At 39.0% G+C, this 17,910-nt stretch overlaps 2 protein-coding genes across 2 annotated transcripts in view; both read left to right on the plus strand.

The window, feature by feature from the left end:
- Positions 1-2,431, plus strand: part of LOC135200507 (uncharacterized) — a 643,009-nt gene extending 640,578 nt beyond the window's left edge. Inside the window, exon 3 of the mRNA XM_064229157.1 lies at positions 2,172-2,431. Coding sequence (XP_064085227.1) covers positions 2,172-2,431 — 260 coding nt within the window. The remainder of the gene's footprint in view (positions 1-2,171) is intronic.
- Positions 2,432-2,507: 76 nt separating this feature from the next.
- The window catches only part of LOC135200508 (uncharacterized), a gene marked incomplete at its 5' end in the record, with an annotated part of 71,990 nt that continues 56,587 nt past the window's right edge, over positions 2,508-17,910 (plus strand). Inside the window, 2 exon segments of the mRNA XM_064229158.1 lie at positions 2,508-3,392; positions 3,395-4,596. Of these exon segments, the coding sequence (XP_064085228.1) occupies positions 2,508-3,392; positions 3,395-4,596 (2,087 nt within the window).

Raw genomic sequence — 17,910 nt, forward strand, 5'->3', positions numbered from 1 at the left:
GCTCGTTTGATTTTGAGTGTGAGGAAGATATGGAAAAGGAATATCGCGAAACCGGTTTTTAAAAGATGACAAAAAAAAAAGAACAAAGAAATCGGGTCAAATTTTCGGTAAAAGAAGAAGGTTTCAAGGAGAAAGCGAAAGGAATAAAGCAGTACGAGAGAATTAAGGCAGAAAATTGCTGCGGGTAAAGAAATATAGTGTAGGAGATAAAAGGAAGGCAGAGAGAGAGAGAGCAGCGAAACCTATTCGAATTTTCATCCTTTCCTTTCTCTGCAAATTTATCAATAACACATCCATTTTGATCCATTATCCTTCAGTGTTCTGTTCTCTTTGATCCCCGCAGAGCCTTGGAATGTCTGAGGGTAATAGAATTCCATTTCCACGAACACTTTTATTCAGAATTATAGAATAAAAATGACCGGCATTGTCGTAAAAGGCGCAGTTTCTTGCCATAAAGGAAAATACGAATGATATGAATGTATTAACTTCATGATGTAGTGGGCACTTTTTCTTAAAGCTGAAACGTTACCTTGGACGAAAACTGCATTTTCCTAACTTAAAGGAAAACAATAAAAAAATACACCTTTTTACTCGTGGTAATTTTACATTATGAGATCATTTGAAAGATGCGGGAAAAGATTGGTAATTATTTTATATATACATCTGATGGGGTAAGTCTTCATTATTTTACAATTAATTAACGTCCGTTCCGAATCATATTAGATCGAAGCAGACGGCTGCAAATTTACGTTACTAATTAATTTGATATAATTGCATATTTATCTAATGAGATATTTTTCATTGGTATGGCTGCACAAGGTACATAATTACGTATACGTTCATGGAGAAACACTTTGCATAAAGAAACAAGCTATGTTATTAATTGTATAGTTATAAACGCAAGTACGACTTTATTGGTATTGAATAATTTACTGTTCATGCCAGATTATTATAAGGTATAGAATTAATTATACGGTGTAGCACGGCTCCCACACAACTGGCACTCGTAAACGTGTTTGAGTTTGAAAGCAATGTTGTGAGCCTACAAGCATGAAAAAAAAGATTTGTCTGTGTTACTGGTTATTTCGGTCACAGATAAGATTAGAGTTCCTCTCTCCTCCTCCTCCTCTCCTTCTGACAGGCGCTGATATTTTTTCAGTGGTCTTTATGTTCGTTTTTAATCTCACTGTAACAAATATAATTCAAATTTATATCACCGTCTATCAGTTCTTGTGAGATGTTTTGAAATAAAGATGAAGCCGTTCAGGGTTGATATCCTGTTTTATATATATATATATATATATATATATATATATATATATATATGTGTGTGTGTGTGTGTGTGTGTGTGTGTGTATGTATATATATATATATATATATATATATATATATATATATGTATGTATGTATCCATATATATTTGTCTGTGTGCGTATATATTTATGTAAGTGTTTTTGAGTGTTAGGGTGAACGTATGCACGTTTGTTACAATTCAAGTTTGAAATTCGGCATCGTGTTGCAGATGTATTCCGTAAACCCTCCTCCCTTACCACGATTGCAATCCGTTTCAAGAAACCACTTCATTTAACTTGGTTCGCTAAAAGAGAGAGAGAGAGAGAGAGAGAGAGAGAGAGAGAGAGAGAGAGAGAGAGAGAGAGATGAGAATTCTCATAAGCGGATCGTATATTCCTGGTAAAAGCAAGGCACATATACATAAAAATTGATGATTCGTCCATTTCTTTCATTATGATTTGTTCCATATGTATTGTGGAGATTAACATCTGATTAGCGCGAACGTTTGTATATCTTTTATCGTTAGTTTAGTAACACGCACAAATACTCATGTTAGAAAATATTTTTTCTTTACTCGTAATGAATATTTGGATTAGAATTATTTAATTGTCACCCTTTTTATCGCTCAAGAATATAATCAGTCGACAGCTGCTATTTGTAATGTTATATTTAGTCTTCATTTTACTTTTATTAATTCGTTATTTTTTTATGCTGAAATGGTAAATCTGAAACTGTTATCTGACATAATTCGAACGATAAAAGAAACATTTGTAGTTGTAAACAGTAACTCATTAGTAAAAAGAAAACAAGAGCATTTTATATATTCTATAAAATAATAACCGTTTTGTAAACAAATGTTGTTTTTCTTCTTCTTGCAGATGACGTAGAGGATGGACATTCGGGACCTCCTTTAGCGCCCCGACAAACGAATGCGGGCGGCGCCCATTTCCAGGAGGAATCTCATCACCACTTGACACATCCAGGTTCCCAAAGCACCACTCAGGGACATCTCCGGAATGCCACTGCTGGCGCTGCTGCTGCTGCGTCTGGCCCCGCTGCTCAAGGCCAAGTCTCAAGTCCAAATGGTTCCGCAGAGGGATATCCCGAGAGGAGGAGGAGGAGGAGGAAGGAGGAGTGAGGAGGAGGAGGAGGGGAGGAGGGGAGGAGGAGTAGGAGGCATTTGGAGGAGGGAGGAGGAAAAAAGAAAATTGGGATTGGACGATGCAGGCAAGTTTGAGGAAGATTTGCCGTTAGATGAGGTCGGGAACGACGGGCCCCCCTCTGATCATGAGGAGGAGGGGCCGGGGGGCAGGACGAGAAATAAGCGAGACGCGTCATCCGCGAGGAGTGAGGCGGCGACGGCAGCGGCACATAACCGCCCAAGCCTGCCGGAGGAGATTTCCGACCTCACTCTCGAGGAGGAAATTAAAGAGTGGGGGAGGTGGGAAGAACGGGAGGGGAAGAGGCAGAGGAACTCGAGGGGCAAGAGGAGACGCCACCGCCTCCGCCACGGGAAGAGAAGACACGAGAGAGGAAATAGGGAGCTCCTGGACACAGACTTTAGTTTCGGAAGTTTCGGCTTCGGCGGCGGCAGCAGCAGCATCGTCGTCGATGAGAATCAGGATAAGAGGAACGGCCATAACTTCTACGCGACGTCGCTGCCGGTCTCGAGAATGTACAGCAGTTATCAGCAGGATGAAGGGCAGTTGCCTGATCTAGAAGATGAAGGAGATTGGGCAGACCTGGCGGCTAGGACTACGGCAACGAGCCACAAGAAAAATGTGAAAAGCACCCCGTCAGGATTCAGGTCATATGACTTAGGGGTCACCGTACCTCAAGAAAATCCCTCTGTTCCCATCTACTCAGCTGTCAACCAGTTCAGAGTCTCCCAAATGCCTTCCAAACGACCAAGCGCTCTTGGGACCTCAGGTATTCGCTCTAAAATCCACCGCCACGCAGACGCTGGTGAAGGAGCTCATTTGCAGCCAAGTGCAATGTTCACAAGTTCAGACGAGCTGAACTTTCAGAGAGATGGTCCTATGGAAGGAACGAGGGACATAGTGTCGTCCATCCATCACGTGAGAGAGCATAAGGGAGCTTTTGGGTCTTCCATAACACGTGGGGAGAGACTCTACCGCCCGAACAACGAGGTCTTGGTGATTCATTGCAAGGCAAAAAGGGTCTTTTGTCCTTCTCTTCTGTTGTCTTAAACCCTTTGTCTGGCAATACTGGCGACCCTCTGACACACACTGCTCATTCCAACGAGCCTGACTCGACCAACAGAAAACACAAACTCGAGAGATTTGAAGAAGAAGAAGAAGAAGAAGAAGAAGAGACCCGCCAAGCAACTGCCGACACACCCAATTCAGCACTTCGGAACTCGGAACTTTTCATCGATCGAGAACAGTTCAAAATATCCGTTTCGAAAAATTATTCGGCCCAAAGACAGAGCAGTTACGCCACCATAAGCCCAGCCATATCCACAGAACTGAGTTACAAATACGAACACAAGAAAGAGGACGAAACGGAAAAGAGGAACGAGACGGGAGATGCGGCGAATCATCTGAGATACATCGACGAGAGTCATCTGCAGCCTAGCCTGGAGGGCCGAGGGCCCGCCATCAGCATCCACATCTCGAGTCCTCCGGCTCACGGGTCCCTAGGGACAACGCCCGCCGAATTACAGCCTGCAGAAGATGCTTGGGGAAAGGAAAAGCACTACATTTTCCCCCTCCCATCCCCTTCTAACTCGCAGTACACCCCCTCACCTCCTACCTCCCCTTCCCCTCCTGCTACCCCTCCCTCGCTGCCGCTGCCGGCTCCATCCATCTCCCCATCAACATCATCATCATCATCGCCTTCTTCACGAGCCAAGGAAGACAGCCAGCTTAAATACCCGGCCATCGTCATAGCAAATTCAGGAAGAGTCGAGCGAGTGAACGAGGAAGACCTGCCGGCAGAGGTGCTCCTGCAGTCGATGCTCCCGCAGCAGTCATCGTCCATAAGAGAAGTTTCCTCGGCTCCGCTGGTCCTCCTGAATCACGAGACCCTTCGGAAATCTCAGACGCCCTCGAACGAGATGGCTGCGGCAGCCCTGGCAGCCGCAGGCAGCTGCTACAGCACGAACGACATCATCGTGGTGATATTCCTGACGTCGCTGGTCAACATGGTGGCCTTCCTGGTCGTCACGTTGGGTCTGTGTTGGTGCTCCCTCCGGGGGCGGTTGAACGCGGCGCCCCCTCGGACGATTCGTACCGACGACCAACGGAGCGAAGACAACGACGAAGAAGCTGAGATGGCTGTGTAAGTACCCTGAACTTTACGCTTTTCTGTTTTCATTGTGTTTTATCCAGACATTTAATATAGTACATTCACATCAACCGTGCATCTGATGTCTAGGCCAGTCCCTTACGACGCTCCTGATTGGCTGTTGATAAGCCGGTCACAGGGCTGGAAACTGACAGTATCTCTCGAGAGCTCACATAGGCATGGTGTATGTTTCACCTCTCCTGAGGGATACTTTTGAAAGACGTATCCTTCAGGAGAAGTGGAATATACATCCTACCCATGTGAACTCTCGAGAGAGACTGAGAGTTTCCAGCACTGTGATCGGCTTATCAACAGCCAATCAGGAGCGTCGTAAGGGACTGGCCTAGACATCAGATGCACGGTTGATGTGAATCTACTATAGCTAAAGACTGTTTTATTAGTTAGGCATCGCGGAACTGAGGTGTTTGGGTAGATTAGGTAGGAGAATGATGGGACGTGCAATTATAAAGTATGAGGATAACATTACGCTAAAACGCCCCCTCCCCTTTTTTTTCAGTGTACGAATTGGTATAAATAGACAACATACATTATCATGGCAAAGTTGGAAGAGTACACAATTGCATATTTCTCAAGATACTCAGTAGGTGTTTTTTCTTTACTTTCTTTCTTTATAACACGAAGGTAAGCGCAAGCACGCATTTAATGGACATCTATGAAGCCCGTGTGAGCGAATGTCGGAAACCGAATATAATAGTTGAAAATTATCACGCTCATATATACACAGTCATGTAATTTTTAATATCGTTCCTGTCATGCCATATCACATCTGTTTGCTACGTCCACTTCAAATGGGCGGTAACGTGTTATAGCAGTTTTATGTGTCACTTAACAAGAGAGAAATCGTGTGACATCCGTTTCACGTTTCACTGCTTCCTCTTGAACGCGACCGTATTACGTCAGTTGTGTTTCTTCCACGTGATCGAATCCGTGGTACATCAGTTTCACCTCTGTCAACTATATAAAAACTCAAGAATATAGAATTAATTTATTAGATACGAATCTTAATAGGTATAGCGTTTCAACATTTCAGCCAAAGAATGGCGTAAAGAATTGTTAAAATATGTGTGCGTTCAGAAATAAAAGTGTAAGTGAATGAAATCACAATTGTAGAAGCTTATATTTCGAAATGTATGTTTTTGTTGGCATTTACAGTATACACATGCATCAGTGAGTGTAAAAAATAATATTTGTACGTAAATGTTGTATGTACGTATGTTTGTTTACGTGTATATATATATATATATATATATATATATATAATATATATATTATATATATATATATATATATATATATATTTGCATATGCGTATGTATAATATTCATATATATATACAAATGTGCAAACATATATATATATAATGTATGTATACGTGAGTCTGTTTGGATGCGTGCCCAGGTGTGTGTGTCCTTCATTTGGAGAAAATCCACACGTTTTGAAGTCCGAATTTCCAAATTGACGGATCGCCCCAACTTCCCGCAGAGGGGAAGGCCTGTATACAGACTTGCTAAAGCTGCAATGATTGCGCTCTCTACCTGTATATTTTACGTGTTGTCACATTACTGTTAATCAAGTTTAATCCAATAATGGGCGGGGATAATCCCCCCCTTTATTTCATCCGACTGATGACCTAATTGCCGCGTAAATAATGAGGATCTATTTCAAATGGACAGCGATGAACTTGGCTCATTTCCGTGTAATATATCAAGGGCTTGTATACGTACACACACACACTGCAGTAAATTGGTCGTGATCATGTTTATTCACACCCACACACAAAGCATTATATATATAATATTTGTATACATATATAGGTGTATATATACATATATGTATGTATGTATATGTTTATGTATATATATGTATTCATATATAGGTGTACATATACATATAAATATAAATGTATGTGTATATGCGTATATATATATATATATATATATATACTATACTATATATATACATATACATATATATATATATATATATATACATACACACAAACAGTTTGTATATCATTCATTTAGTTATTAACATCTCACTTTCCACTTATCTTGATATACACAATTTTTTCTAAATGTTTTGAAAGATTCAAGTACCTGCCGATAACAGACAATAATTATTTTGCCTTTGTTGAGTTAAGCATCATATTTAATATTTGACGGTTAGCTGACGGAGGTGGATCCATGCACTTATGTATATGCATGTATATATGTGTGCATGTATGTGTGAGTGTGTGCGTGTATGTGTGTATGAATGTATAGATCCGTTCGCTGTGTTCTTTATTTGCAATGATAAGTGTAACTCACATCAGTTCTCTTCCCACGATAATCATTAAGTTGAATTCCGTTTGGGAAACGTTTGGGAATTTGAAAGAGAGTAACTGCTCTGTGAATTTGCTCTTAAAACTCTAGAATTTACCGACGAATTCTGATAGAGAATTTAAAAAGATAACTACAAACTAGCCTATTGAGAATTAAAAAGATAACTACAAACTAGCCTATTGAATTTCAGTCTTCTAGAGAATAATATATATATATATATACAGAGAGAGAGAGAGAGAGAGAGAGAGAGAGAGAGAGAGAGAGAGAGAATATCCAACTTATTGCTTAAAGTAATTCAAGCAAATCGTCATTCCTGTTTTCGAAAAAAAAAAAAAAAAAAAGCTGAAAGCAAATGAAATCATATAAAAAATCTGGTCGTTAAGACAACAGCATAGGCGTAGTACAAAAAAAAAAAAAAAAAAAAAAAAAAAAAAAAAAAAAAAAAAAACCTACCACGAGACAATTCTGTCTTTCTCTTTTATCAAGCTCATTTAAAGAAAAATTTTGTTTTTTTTTGTCATGGTTTCCTACCATTACCTTATCAGCCTCGGGGAAAAGGTTTTTTTCCCCTCGTTGACTCCATTTCCCCTCAAATGCGGTGCTTCCCCTTTGAAACTGGGTCCATATGATGCCGTATCCTCCACTGCAGATCTTAGGCTGCTGAATTTTCTTAGCTTATTTTATGTTACCTTCCATTGGGAAGGTAACATAAAATATATATTATATTATATTATATATATATATATATATATATATATACATATATATATATATATATATATATTATATATATATATTTATGTATATATATATATATAATATACATACACATATGTATTAGAAGGTGAGTGAAACTGAGACTTTGAGCAAGTACTTTCGTAGTTTATTTCTCCATTTCCAAGTTCACACGGAGTCCAGGAGAGGTTTGACAACTTATTTGTACACAGGGAGGGCGGATTTACAGTTTATTAATCTTGGCAGAGTGTTCTTCAAGCAAAAAGGACAAGGAAAGAGGATCAAGATCGAATTCAGGGTGGAGATTTCTATTCTTGGATGACGTGGCTTCAATAAAAAATACACACACACACACACACACATACACACACACACACACACAGCGAAAAGCGTGCATCCAAATCCAACCCGTCTTCATTACGGAATAACCCATTTTCTACAAATTCCCCTCTAATGGTGAGAACGTGACCCCAGACTGTTCTATTTCTCGTATCTCCAGAGATTTTTCTCGGCTGTCATCCTGAATTTTTACTTAATGGCTCCGGGAACATGTTCCATATTAACCTCGATTACGTTTGTATTCACAGAGGATTTTGGGGGGAAGGGATTTTTACATTTACGTCGTATCTTGTTTTGTTCCCTGAGGCGTGAGGATTCGTTTTATGCTCTCTGACATTTCTTGAGGAATGGTCGGTATATGGTTTAAGTGAAGGAAAATAAGGTCGCGTTCACAACCGGAGAGAGAGAGAGAGAGAGAGAGAGAGAGAGAGAGAGAGAGAGAGAGAGAGACAGTAGTGATATAAAAACAAACTAACGAAATGATGACAGAAGCTTTATAGAAAGGCAGGTCAGTAGCTAATCATCTTAGTAGACACAGAAACAGGGTTATGTAGCTAGAAAGAAATTATACACAGAAAGATACATAAGCCTATATAGACCTGTAGATAATTCATTTAAACGGGTAACTAAATAAACAAACGAATAACTGAAAAAAAGGAAAAAAAGTGGAAAAATAGGACTTCCTTCCTTAAGTTTTGAACATCCAGCGTCAGTTCATAGTCCCAGATGCCCTAATCCTTTACCCCAGAGCTTGAAATCTGTTCTGATCTTTAGAAGGAGATTTGTGAGGTGAGGATGAGGTAAGAACCAGAGGTGAGAGGATGGAAATGCTTCCGAAATTAAAGGTAAAACACAAACCATCAAAGTGAAATATGAGTTATGATATGTGTGGTACATGATGGTCCTATATATTTTGAGTAACAAGGCAAAGTTAAATTGTTTTTTGACTTTCGAAGAGGAATTAAAAATATTAAATGAAAACAACTGTCGGTTTGAGTTAGCGTTTTTCTTATAGTGATTGTAAAGATGAGTCATGAAATCTTTGCACTGGACAGATCATCGTAAATTATTTGCTGTATCGTGGCGTGCCGATGCTAATCTCTCTCTCTCTCTCTCTCTCTCTCTCTCTCTCTCTCTCTCTCTCTCTCTCTCTCTCTCTCTCAATTTGTGTGCATGCTTATGTTACACTAAGCGAATACGAATACACTATGTAGGTCCGCGTACGCATTTGCATATATGTGTATTATTTGTACATGTACGTATGTATGTATGTAAGTATGTATATTTTTTGTATGTACACACAAACGTTCCTGTTTGTCATTTCCGAAAAGACGAACACCCTCTGGACTTGTCTGTAACCACATAAATGGAGGTATAGATGTTATCATAGAATACGCAAGCATCTTCAGTCTGTAAAAGAGACGGCGCGAGGAAGAGAAAAGAATTCACAGTCGAAAAATGCCTCCGAATCGTGCCATCTCTCCTCTGCTCCAACAAGCTACCTGACGCGTCAGAAATTTTTCTGCCAACGCGACTTCGCTCCCCTTGAAGAAGAAGAAGAAGAAGAAGAAGAAGAAGAAGAAGAAAGACGCCATAAAACTCATACCGTCTTGGGAGAGTGACCAGTACTCGGCGTGAAAAAAAGGAAAGTTAACGGTTTCTCTCGGCCTCTTTACCCCCTTTAACCTCATCACGGTTTTTACAAACTTTTCTCTCCCCCGACCACACACCCTCTCCCCCCCCCCCACAAACTTCCAACCCCCCCCCCCTCCACTCCCCACCCCGAGAGCTGATCAGTTTACGCTTTCCTCCCTTCATTCTTTTTTTCTTTCTTTCATTCTCTTTTTTTTTCCGCGTGTGGTTTCCAGGGATGTTCTCCTTTATGGTGAGGACAAAATAGATACAATCACGCCTTTCTAAGTCATCCTCTCCTCACTCCTAGAACAATATATATATATATATATATATATATATATATATATATATATATATATATATATTAATAAAAGTGGTCTTAGATTATCTACGGTACTATGAGTAAGCAATACGAACAAAATCGCAGCGTTTGGTGTCTTCAAAACGTACCCAAAGACGATTAAGATCGCACTCCCAGAATAAAATCCCCTATATCTCGGCTGACAAATGTCGAAGCCATTTAAGAGAGAGAGAGAGAGAGAGAGAGAGAGAGAGAGAGAGAGAGAGCAGCGACGTCGCCCAACACAACAACATGATTTCATGGCGCAATTGATAAGCTTTATATGGCGCATTCTCCCTCAGTGTATCTCTCGGTGAACGATGAAAAATCAACTTGCAGAGTCATGAGGCCTTATCAGCCATAAACGCCGTCATAGTTCAACTTGACGTGTTTTTCAGGGAGACTTTTTTTTTTTTTTTTTTCTTTTACGGTTCTTCAACACGGCCCGTGATATTGAATCTGGAGTCATTGAGTGTTGTGTGCGTGCCTTGTTGATGTATGTATGTGTGCTTGTAATATATTGGTGAAGTGGACAACGTTCCTGAAGCCACAAAAAAAAACCGTATGGTTTTGATAGATTAGGTGACCAATTCCAGTCCAGCTTAAGCCAAAGGATCCTTAAGGAATATCCGAAAATCTGGCACATCTTAATTTCGAAATGCTAGCCGTTAATACTGGTAATGGTCGTGGCATTTTACTTCGTTCCCTAAAGACATTTATTTTCTTGACCTTCGGCCACTTCAGGCTGGAATTCACTAGCTCCTGTAGGATAAGTGTAATTCAAGATGCGTATCGTTCATGAACTTATTTCAGAGTCTTGTGGCTTAGAGGTAGCATTTTTTTATTCAAATGCAGTAGACGATTGACATCAAGAGCTTTGGGTGAATTATGTATCTTAAAGTTATATATTGCGGGTTATTCCATACCTTGAGAATAATAGATTTAATGATTAATATAATTTTGTACGTAAAACCTCGTTAGAAGATGAAGTTGCTTTTGTTTTGCGTCAAGGTGATGTTATTAAACATCCTTTAGTTTTTAATGTAAAGTTAGAATGTATTCAACTGCAAGTTATCTGCCAAAGGTTTGTTTAGATGAAATCGATGCTTAATGTGGAGTGTTTTGGGTTTTGGGTGTTAATAATCCCTCAAGCTCTCCATTGCGGCAAAGCATATGCAGTGTTACTTAGGTTGGATGTTTGAGACCTTTGCAAACTTTTCACAAACTAGTAATATAACTTTTATGAATTTTGGCCGCCAAATTGCATGAAAAAATATTGAAACCCAATTTCTCAAAGTGCTCCCCGTCAAGAAAAAAAAATTGACACATAAAAACAGGTTCTTGAGGAACCCTAATTTTCGGCTTTATAACCGCATTATTTCCCAAACTTCTGCGGAAAAGATGGTCCCAAATTAGGTTATCTAGTTAAGTGCTCCGATATCCACACATAGCTGACCCCTGAAAACGTATTTTGGTTCTGGGAGATATATTTCTTTGCGGCATTCTCTTGAACTTTTTTTTATTATTGGTAATAGAAGAGGAAGAACTGAATATGAAAATAACTTTATTTAAACAAGATTTAGTTGCGGCATGTCACTAATAGTGGTGCGTGTCAGTATTCTCTCTCTCTCTCTCTCTCTCTCTCTCTCTCTCTCTCTCTCTCTCTCTCTCTCAGAGTCAGGGAAAGGTCAGAGGGTAAGTAACTTTATCCATGAGAGTGGCTTAGAACCGAAACGTTTTGCCTTTCTGGAGCCACCCACTTGAAAGGGAGAAAAATGGTTATCGTTTATGTATGTATATATATATATATATATATATATATATATATATATATATATATACATGTGTATATATATATATCTATATCATGTGATTCATATTACAAAATTATGGTTGTTCTAACCATGTTAACTGATCAGCCATATGGCGGTGACGAGTATCCTGAAGTACATTCTTTTTCATTAAAAAAAAAAAAGTATGGGAAGTTCCTTCCAGATAAGCGTTGGTGAGGGATACCCCAGATTTCACTGTAACCTCATCCACCCAGTGAAGAAGACCTTCTCACATCTTCATTTCCCCTGAAAGCTCCTCTGAGGAGGGCCTTGTCTCCCCCGGAAGGCAACTTAGAAGTCTTAATCTTCTCCAAAAAGTGCATTTGACTCCTTATCTTTTCCAAGAGCCTCTATTGTGTCCGTCTTTAAAAGAATGTTTTTGAAATTTCATTTGTTAAAAGCTCTTCGGAGTCCTCTTCCCCTTCCAGAGCACTTCGACCTACTTTTCAGAGAGTCGCACCGGGACTCCATTTAATATTCCAGGCGTTATTGAGAGTACCTTCTTCCATTCAATTGCGGGAAGACGGCCCTATTTACCCAGAAAAGAAGTTCATTAGAGATTTTTTTTTTCTTTTTGGAGACCAATGTATTTTCTCGAAGAGATTTTTAGTCATAATTCGTGTCTTAATAAGTAATGTAGCGTATTATTTTTTACTGGGATTTTGGGAACGTTTTTTCTTAATTTCTCTCTTGTTTGAGAAACCTTTGATTTCTGCGCTTTTTTTCCCCTTTGAAGTTCATTTTGGTCTACATAACTATGTTGCTGATTTGATTATATTTACCGAAAGATCTTTGAAGCCACTCCGCCCTCCCCTCTACTCCGAGAAATTTCGAAGGCCTCCTTTCTGAAAGGGGTCCTTCAGAACCCGTTTTCTTTCACAAATCTTACATGAAGTTGGTTATGAAGTTCCTCCCCGTCATTAAGAAGTCCTCTTACATCCTTTGTCCTTTCACACATTCATTGGAATCCTCTTTTCTCTCCTAAAGAGTCCTGTCAGGTTGCATTTCTCCTTAAAAAAAAAAGCCCTTACATTCCGAATATTTCTAAAGCATTGCAATACACAATTTCTTCACAAATGAAGGAATTTCAAAGCCCATTCCCTTTGCTAAATCTTCAAAGTCCCTTTAGTTTCCTGAAGGTCATTTGGTGCCTTTTTCATAGAAAGTTCTTTCAAGTGTGATTCTCTGTGCAAACTCCTTTGAAATGGTCTCGTTATCTACACTCGCGCACATTTTAACTTAAGAAAAACCTATATTCATTTTAGGAGGCATTGAGGCCTGTACATACACACGTTTACGCAAAAATGTGCATATGCATACATAATCCATATATTCCTCTTTGCTTTTAGCGTAAACTTCATCCTCGATTCAGCCATTAATGGAGAGTTACAAGGATTAGGATGTCTCAAAGACTTCTTAGTCCATCCGAGGAGACATCGTGTGCTCACTTATTTGTAGGAGTAGGCTTTACCGTTCATTCACAGTGTCCTAATGATTTTGTCTAGCTTACTTTTAAACTCTTCCACACTGTTGCTGTTTACAACTTCTGGTTGCAGTTTATTCCATGTGTCACATATCTTGTATGTAAAGAAGTTCCCACAATGGGATGTGTTGTATCTCTTCAGCTCTAGTTTCCAGCCATTATTTCTTGTCTGGTTTTCGTTTAACGTGGATAGGTTACTGTCTACTTGTGTTTTGCCCTTTTAGTATTTTAAATGTTTCTATTAATTGTCCTCGCAGAGAGAGAGAGAGAGAGAGAGAGAGAGAGAGAGAGAGAGAGAGAGAGAGAGAGACCAACAGTTGTTCCGTTGTAGTATCGTAATATCTTACAGAAGGCCCCTCTACTTCTCTCTTGACCGAACCCCCTAAAAAAAATTCATTTTCATTACGTAACATTCGGTGTCATTATCGTACCCAGTGATACAGAGGGTCATTTTATATCGAAAAACAATAGTTTGTAGTGGCGCAGAACTGAATCCCTGACATATCAGCCAAGCTGTCAGTACACAGAATGTGCAGATGGTAAGAGCCGTGGTACTGTTTAAATACACGAGTATTTATAAGTTCGGACTCCATAGACGAGGGTACTTGTATGGACAATCAAATATTTGTTTTGCTATTAAGCGCCGGTCTTCGGCTGCCTGAAGCTGGCACGTACGTGAGAGACTCTCTCTCTCTCTCTCTCTCTCTCTCTCTCTCTCTCTCTCTCTCTCTCTCTCTCTCTTTATTTATAGTTAGTTAAGTTTAGTTTAGTTTATTGACAAAACATACAATACATCATTTAAATAACATGGATTAATACCAGAGTCCAATATTTTAATTACAAAAATCATTGAGAACAGAGCATAGTTTTACACACACACACACTTAGATATATATATATATATATATATATATATATATATATATATATATATATGTGTGTGTGTGTGTTGTGTGTGTTATATATATATATATATATATATATAATATATATATACATACATACATACATATATGTACATACATACACAAGTATATATTTTGTCCAAAATAAAACATCAAACCTTTCCATGGTAGGTGTACACTTCACTGAGATAATCCCATTACATCGTAAATACACCTACATAAATCAACAACTTGAATCAGGCTCTACCTCCATCAAATTAGCCACATAGACTCACTTTCAAAGTCCGACCTATTAAATCTTGTCCGGCAACCGTCAGATAAGGGACAAGAAACGAGTACACGGCTTTCTAATTGGATACTACTATTATCACACAGGCAACTTCTTGCATAGGTCGGGATTCTACTCCAGTTACCTGTCTCCACCTTCATTTTCATGCTTCTGCATTTTTGATTGGCGATTCATCACGCATATTGCTTGAGTAAAGCCTTATAACTTTCTGGACAAGGAACTATATTTTTCATATGTATCAGTGTATGCATATGTATAGCTATAATTGGCATATGAGAATTAGCGATCCAATTTCATTGCTGCATATCGGCCATCAAAGAACAGTAAGGCCCTCTCTTAACTTTACACATGAATAATATTGCATAGAGCACGGATCCAGGTATATTACTTTTTCACTCTTCTGGCCATAGAATTTCAGGGAAATCGCATTGTTTCAACGGCTGTTGAGTTGATACAAGTTAGCTAACTAGTCGATAACAAGAGACGGGAGTTTTGAGAAGTAATAACGTATTCTGTTTGATCTAGCTGATTCTAACTGTACCCCTTAAACATGTACCTTAGTCTGCATTGCTTCTTCATGATAGATGTAATATTGATCGCCTAGTAATCTCAGATTCGTTCTATTTTCATAGCTTGATTTGAAATAGATTGATAGGCAACGTCAGATAATTCCCCCCCCCTTCCATGTTTGTGCAAATGTTTCGGCTATGTTATAACAGCGCTGTATTTATTTGCGCGCAGACTAAACACACCGATTTAGTTTGCAATAACTTTGGGTATCAGGGCATTATGCCTCGCGCATGCAAACGTATTCTTGTATCCAGTTTGCCTCGTCAATGTTTACCCTAGCCGTTGCGAAAATTGGAACGCGCTCTTGCGAAGGCTACAGGATAATTGGATTAAGGGTAAAACAAAGAATGAGAAGTCGGGCCATCTATCTGCTCGCATTTAAAACCTGCAGGGTCATTATCATTCATTGTATAAATATAAACCCGATGGGTGTTCGCCGCTCCGCTGTTTTCTCTCTGTTTCCGATATTTTTCACAGTTTTAAAATAATGAACAAGCTGTAACGAAACAGGAAATGTAGCTGGACAATACAAAACGCTGTTTTACCGTGAAACCCGTATGGGAATGAGATGAAATATAAGATTTAGGCCGAAGGTCAACCGCTGGACCTATGAAGTCATGGAGCTCTGAAAGGGAAATTGAGAGTAAGGCTTCGAAACTTAGGCCTCGTCCACACGGTCGAGCTTAGCACGGCGAACTGTGCGCGATGTGACGTCAGAATCGCAGATACAGCGGGAAAAGCTCTGACTTTCCCCCGCTTCTGACGTCACATCGAACACAGTTCGTCGAGCAAAGCTCGGCCGTGTGGACGGGGCTTAAACAGGAGGAAAACCTCGCAGGTGCGCTGTGAATCATTTGTTAGGGGAGTGTTGAAAGTAAGATGGAAGAAAGAGAATATGAACGGAGGTACAGCAAATGGAATGAAAAGGATTGCAGCTAGGGGCCCGAAGGAACGCTGCAAAAGAACCTAAGTAATGCCTGCAGTGTACCGCTTGAGGTGCATTAACGGTGCTACCACCCTGCGGGGATAAGGCCCAAATCGGAAAGATTTTTTTTTTCTTTTTAGACAAAGCTAAATAACAACTGGGAAAGAAAGAGGTTAAAAAAAGAAAAAGGAAAGGCGATAATATTTAATTAAATAAAAAAATGAGAGAGAGGTTAGCGTGTTATTCCCTTTAGTCAAAGCAATGTAGGGGGAAAAAAAGAGACCACTTTAATCTAGAGATAAAATTTCTTTCACTTATATGTAAGTAAAAATAAGGAAGGAGAATGCTAAAGGAACAATGGATCCCAGGAGGCATAAAAAAATTAACCCCAAGACCAGAGAGAGAGAGAGAGAGAGAGAGAGAGAGAGAGAGAGAGAGAGAGAGAGAGAGAGAGAGAGAGGGGTAAGTCTTCTCTTGTAAGAAAGAAGCTGGTAAAATTCATCCCGATAAGGTTACAAACGACCCCCCCTGCCTCCAACTTTAACGTCTTCGCCAAAGCTTCGGGAATTTGTCGGAGAAGTTGGTACTTCCGAATCGTAAAGTAAAAAATGGTAATTCTGAGGTTCAGATGTGATTATTATTATTATTATTATTATTATTATTATTATTATTATTATGTTATTATTATTATTATTATTATTATTATTAGCCTTATTTTGACCGTATATTAGGGGCGTACGTTTAGGTGTTCGAATACATGCGTGGATACATTCGTACATACATACAGACACGTTTATACTTTATATATATATATATATATATATATATATATATATATATATATATAATATATATGTACATATATATATATATATGTGTGTGTGTGTGTGTGTGTGTAATGTATGAATATACGTATATACGTATGCACTATGTATTCGACTAATTAAACGTATCCCCATAATTCAGTCAAAATTAGTCTGAAAAAAAATAATAATCCAAGACAGTATCACATCTGAACCTAAATATTACTATTTTTACTTTACGATTACGAAATATCAGCTTATATATATATATATATATATATATATATAATATATATATATATATACATACACACACACACACACACACACACATATATATATTATATATATATATATATATATATATTCATTAATACTTTTTGGGATAAGGGTAATTGTTTCTCGCGACATTGCATTGTAATATAAAAGATCAAACACTGGGGAAGTGATATCCTTATTATGAAGAGAGAATTGTCCATTACATCAGATCTGCACCCAATTAGAACCTAATGAATTCTATGTTAGATGTCATTAGAGTTCCAGGGAGGAGCCATTAGGACCTCGTAATGGCCCTCAAGACTTATCCATTAGGAACAATATGGGTTTCATTAGAGTTCCAGCAACGTCTCATGAGGGACCTCTAACTTTACTTTTGGAGGTTCGGAGCTACCTTTGAGTTGACCCCTGTAGAGCATCTTATCAAGTGTACTCTGAGTACTCCTTGCAAAGACCAGTTATGATTCCATGCGATTCTTCGCTTCTTTAAGGTCTTTGAATATGTTTACAAGCTTTCAGGAAACGAGCAGACTTGCTCCGTGAAGTTGATCTAATCCTGAAGACCCTTTAAAACTAAGATATCTCTTAAGAATTTATATCCGCGGGGGTGGCCGGGGGTGGGGGGTTTGGTTGCCGTCCGGTGCACTATAGGCATTGCATAAAGTTTTTTGCAGCGTCCCTTCGTGCCCTAGCTGCAATCTCTCGCATTTCTTATACTCTACCTCCCCGTTTTTTTTTTTTTTTTAACTTCTGAAAAAAAAATTCCAGGTGAAACTGCTAGGTTTTGCCTTCTTTTACATCTTTCAAATCTTCCTACTGCAAATTTCCCTTTCA

This window comes from Macrobrachium nipponense, chromosome 27, assembly GCF_015104395.2.
Source record: "Macrobrachium nipponense isolate FS-2020 chromosome 27, ASM1510439v2, whole genome shotgun sequence".
Lineage (NCBI taxonomy): Eukaryota > Metazoa > Arthropoda > Malacostraca > Decapoda > Palaemonidae > Macrobrachium > Macrobrachium nipponense.